At 45.7% G+C, this 4,677-nt stretch overlaps 1 protein-coding gene across 1 annotated transcript in view; it reads left to right on the top strand.

Moving 5' to 3' along the window:
* Positions 1-3,383, top strand: part of Thumpd2 (THUMP domain containing 2) — a 37,723-nt gene extending 34,340 nt beyond the window's left edge. Inside the window, 2 exon segments of the mRNA XM_055618866.1 lie at positions 2,148-2,521; positions 2,524-3,383. Coding sequence (XP_055474841.1) covers positions 2,148-2,521; positions 2,524-2,546 — 397 coding nt within the window. The 3' untranslated portion in view covers positions 2,547-3,383.
* Positions 3,384-4,677: the final 1,294 nt, after the last annotated feature.

Genomic DNA, 4,677 nt, shown 5'->3' with positions numbered 1-4,677 from the left:
TGCTGCTGCTGCTGCTGCTGCTGCTGCTGCTGCTGCTGCTGCTGCTGTTACATCATCACGGGATAATTCCATAGAGGTGATATTGCAGGGTTGAAGATATGCTGTATTGTTGATACACTATAACTAATGGAATATCCCAAAAATGTTACAGCTGAAAGCATGCAAAAGTCAGGTCATAAAGGCTGGGGGCAGGAAGCAAGAATGCTTCAAGAGTGCTCATTGTCTCAGTCTCACCATCAGTCTTTTCATCTTTGACAATGAAATGAGTTAAAAGATTGTGTATCATTACCACTTATATTTTCTTCGCTCTGTTCAGAGATAGTTGTTTTCTTATTTCTGACCTCCTGCCTTCTGGTCTATACAGAAATGGCTTCTCTCCTCCAGCCAGGCTGCTTCTCCCAGTTCCTTCCTCAAGAACCATACTCTGCCTACTTTCCGCTCTTATCTTCAGCCATTTTTATCTTCCTGTTCTTTCTAAGAGACTCAGTCATCCTTTCCCGAGATGCTCTCAGCTTTGTGTAAATGTCTGTCCTGTACTAGATCCTGAGGACACAGCAGTGGGCAGGACAGGTGAGGTTTCACCTGTCAGAGCAGAACAACAGTACACACAGCAGTGTTGCCCATCATGAGTGCTGCTGTGGAGAAATGGAGCAGGATTCCCTGCTGGACAGAACGGTTCTGGCTCTACCTTAGGCACAGTCAGGAGGTGCCTTTCTACCAAGATGCTTTCTAACTAGGGCCTGGAGGACGAGTAAGCACACAAGGCCATGTGCTTGAGTGGAGAGCAAGCAGATAGTGTAGACAGAAGCATGTCATTGAGTCTGACCAACTGAAGGAAGATCCCTGGCCAGAGAGAAGTGGGCAGGCAGTGGATCTAGAAAGGCAGGAGCAGGCAGAGTGCAGAAGAGCCTGAGTGCCATAGGACAGAGTTTAGAACTTCCCTGACACCCAGCAAAGTGACTACAGAGTGAGCAGGCATTTACAACTGCTTTCTGAGTGGACGCCGGGAAGAGATGCTGGGAAAAGACCCTTCCCTAGCAATTCATTATCTCCTGTCTGCCCTGGCCCTCCTGTCCCCAGGCTTTCTGGTGGCATCTAACCATGGCTACTTGCTGGTCCTATAGCTTTTGACCCTTGAAACCATGCTCCTGTAGCCTCTATGGCACCAGTGCTGTCCCAGTTTCCTCTAGGCTGTGGCTCTTGGCTTTCTTCCACAGTCCTTCCTTAAGAGAGGTCTTTGTTCCCTCTTATTCTGCCACCCAGCTGATCCCAGCCATTTTGGCTTTTTCTTCCATTTACATTAAACCTTCCATCTCTGCTTCACACCCTGGTCTCTCAGGACCCCCAAGCTGCGCACCCCGTTGCCCTTTGGAACCCACCCTGGGTGGCATCATACTCCAGACTGAATTCTGTCTCCTTTTTCAGCTTGCCCCAGGCTAAGCCACTTTCATTGCCTTGTCCTGATGCTTCTGCCCTGCTACCTCCCAGGCTGGGCCTCTTCCTGTCACTGGCCTGGCTTACTTTTGAGCCTGGTTGTGGCGCCTCTCATGTGTACACCTTGCAACTTCTGTCGCACTCTTTAACTGCCCTGACCTCCCCCTCACTGCTGTGGACCTTCCGTCAGGCCAGTGCTGTACGTTCCTCTGTCACTGTTGCCACAGATGTGTCACTGACAGCACTTGAGTGACTGAGTGAGAAATCCTCAAAGCAGATGTTTCGGGGTGTGCCCTTGTGGGATCGTCCCTTGACCATCCCTTTGTTGTGGCCTAACTCCTCCCTGGTGACTTGTGCCATCAGCCTTCTCTTCCTTAAATATGCTGATTCCATAGGATTCTGTTACTTGCTTTCCCTGTTGTACAATCATTTGTTAGAATGTGACTACAGATTACTTTGAAGCTTGCCTTTAAGTAGAGCAAAAATAGATAATTAAAGCAGATTTGTACTAGAGACTCCATAATTACTATAATGAATATGCATTATGGAAGATGCTACCTAATTATCAAAACTCTTATATTTAAATAGATGAAATTAAATTTCAGATTAACAACTATTTTAAATAAACCAGGATGGTTTGTTGTCTGGGAACATAGAAATACTCATTGCAATTACCGTTTTGTTTTGTTTTATTTTGTTTTGTTTTGTCACAGAGTGCTGCGTGTTGGAGGAGCCATGGTCTTGTTGCTCAGTGAAGATCACCACCAGTGTCTTAGAGACTGCGGAGGCGGAAGCATGCCCCTGACTGCCCAGGGCAATGTCGCTGACCCTGAGATGAAGATGCTTTTGAATCCTGGCAGAACTGGTGCACCCAACACAGCATCACCTCCACATAAAGCCGATAGCCTGCAGCGGCCCGGTAGGATGTTGCCCTGGGGCTCACTGGTGCCAGTGGAGTGCTTCAAAGTTGGCCTTGGAAAAACAGATGCATTCATATGTAAATATAAGAAGGCACATGCCCCCAAACTGTCCCCAGCTGGATGCCCTGAGCCAGGGGCACATCCTGAGATGGCAGCCAGGCAAGAATCCGCTCTCTCCAGGATTCCCTGTAGCCCTCACCACACCCCGTAGCTTTAAGAGTGCAGGCTCTGCCGGTAGGTGTGGCCAAGAACATACTGTCGCATAAGGCTTCCTGCTTTTAGTCCCCAGTACTCAGGGGTCTTGACAAAGAGCAGCTGGTTAAATTTTCTGAAGACTTGGTATAAAAACCATTCATCCCAGAAACTGAACTTTTAAAAATGAAAAAATCTTTATGTGTAAAGATATCTATTAAATGATTTTTTTTTTTTTTTTTTTTTTTTTTAGCCTATAATTTGCTTCTCTATTAGGGTGAAATTTTTTTTTGTTTTGTTTTTTTGTTTTCTGAGACAGGGTTTCTCTGTGTAGCCCTGGCTGTCCTGAGCTCTCTTTGTAGACCATGCTGGCCTCAAACTCACAGAGCTCCACCTGCCTCTGCCTCCCTGAGTAGAAAGTAATTTTTATTTGCCATAATGTATTACTCCTGTTTTATAAAACATCAGAGAATAACATTAATCTAGAATCCCTCAACATGATGAAAATGAATTTTGTCTTTTTAAAAGATGTATTTATTTTTATTTTATGTATATGTATGAGTGCCTACATGGATGGATGGATGGATGGATGGATGGATGGATGGATGGATGGATGGATGGATACCAGTGTGTACCATGTTGATGGAGACCTGACGACAACTCCGTGTCCTCAAGAACTGGAGTTACAAGTGGTTTTAAGCTGCCATGTGGGTGCTGGCTGGGAACTGAAGCCAGGTCCTCTGCAAGAGCAGCAAGTGTTCTTACCCACTGAACTCTAGCCCCTGAAATTTGCTTTTTAGAAAAAGCATTAATAAATTGCTTCCTTATTCTCTGTGATAGAGATTCAGTATGTTTCTTCTGTTTAGTGATTGAGAAAGAGAAATAGGAAGGTAGTGAACATATACTTATATTTGACCTTTTGTGTAGTAACTCACTTTTTGTCACGTTTGATACCATTTGAACAACCATCCTGTGTTTAGGAGTTTCCTCGAAAACCTAGCAAAGGACACAAGGCACAGACACAAGTGGAGACCAAGGCCTGAGTGGTCAAATGTCTTACCCCCAGGGCCTTGGGTAAAGGAAACTAGGCTTACCATCCCTAAACTCTACTCCACAGCAACCAGAAGGAAGTCTGTTATTGTAAATCTCACTTCTACCTTTCCCTCCAGGCAGGGGTTCTCCATGGCTGTCCTGGAACTCACTCTAGACCAGGCTGGTCTTGAACTCACAGAAATCTACCCATCTCTACCTCTGGAGATTAAAGGGCCACCACTGCCCGGGCCAAAGTCTCACTTCTTAAGCATAGCTAGAAATCAGTAACTCAGTTCTAACTAAAACCACTGTAAAGTTATGGTACATTAACCAGTTCCACACTAACTTTTAATGCCACGTGTCTAGCCCTTCAAATGAAAGGCTAGACACCTGGGAAAGAGGAGACCTAGGCTTCCATAAAAAGACTTAGGACCAATTAAAATAGCTGCACACCGAGGGAGGGACCATCTAGACCGCTCTTTCCATGGCTGGCAGACAGCGGTGCTTTGTTAGCCGGCATCCCTGGAATTCAAGCGCCACTGCAGTCCACTAGTCAGAGTGGGGCTCATGGGACTTCAGTGATGTGAACCTTTGACCCAGAACTGCCTCACTGTCCTGTACAACAAATACTACACACCTGCTGTTGTCGAAGCGCTTGCATTAAATAGGTGTTTCTGCTCAAACAAAATACCTGATAAAAGAAAGCAGCTCCAGAACAATTGTATTTTGACTCACTGTTTGATCCATCATAACAGAAGGCACGGTGGCAAGATCAGGAAGCAGTTGGTCAAATTGTATCCACAGTCGGGAAACAGCAACAAACACTGGTGTTGAGCTTGCTTTTTCCTTTCATTCACCATGAAATGGTGCCAGCCTACAGTAAGTCCTCCACAGACATTCCCAGAGTTCTGTTTCCATGGCGATTCTAAAGCCCATCAAGCTATCATGATTAATCATCACAGAGCTGCTCTAAGCCTGAAGCACATTCATGACCCAAAGCCCTAGTTGAATGTAAACATTCAGTGTGTGTGTGTGTGTGGTCGGGGGAGTAGGTGGGGGGGATGGTGAGAAACATCTGATATCATGTATTTACTAGGTC

Source organism: Psammomys obesus, unplaced genomic scaffold (genome assembly GCF_907164565.1).
Source record: "Psammomys obesus unplaced genomic scaffold, mPsaObe1.curated_primary_1811, whole genome shotgun sequence".
Taxonomy (NCBI): Eukaryota; Metazoa; Chordata; class Mammalia; order Rodentia; family Muridae; genus Psammomys; species Psammomys obesus.
The sequence above is the reverse complement of the archived record's forward strand: the minus strand, read 5'-3'. Positions and strand labels throughout refer to the sequence as shown.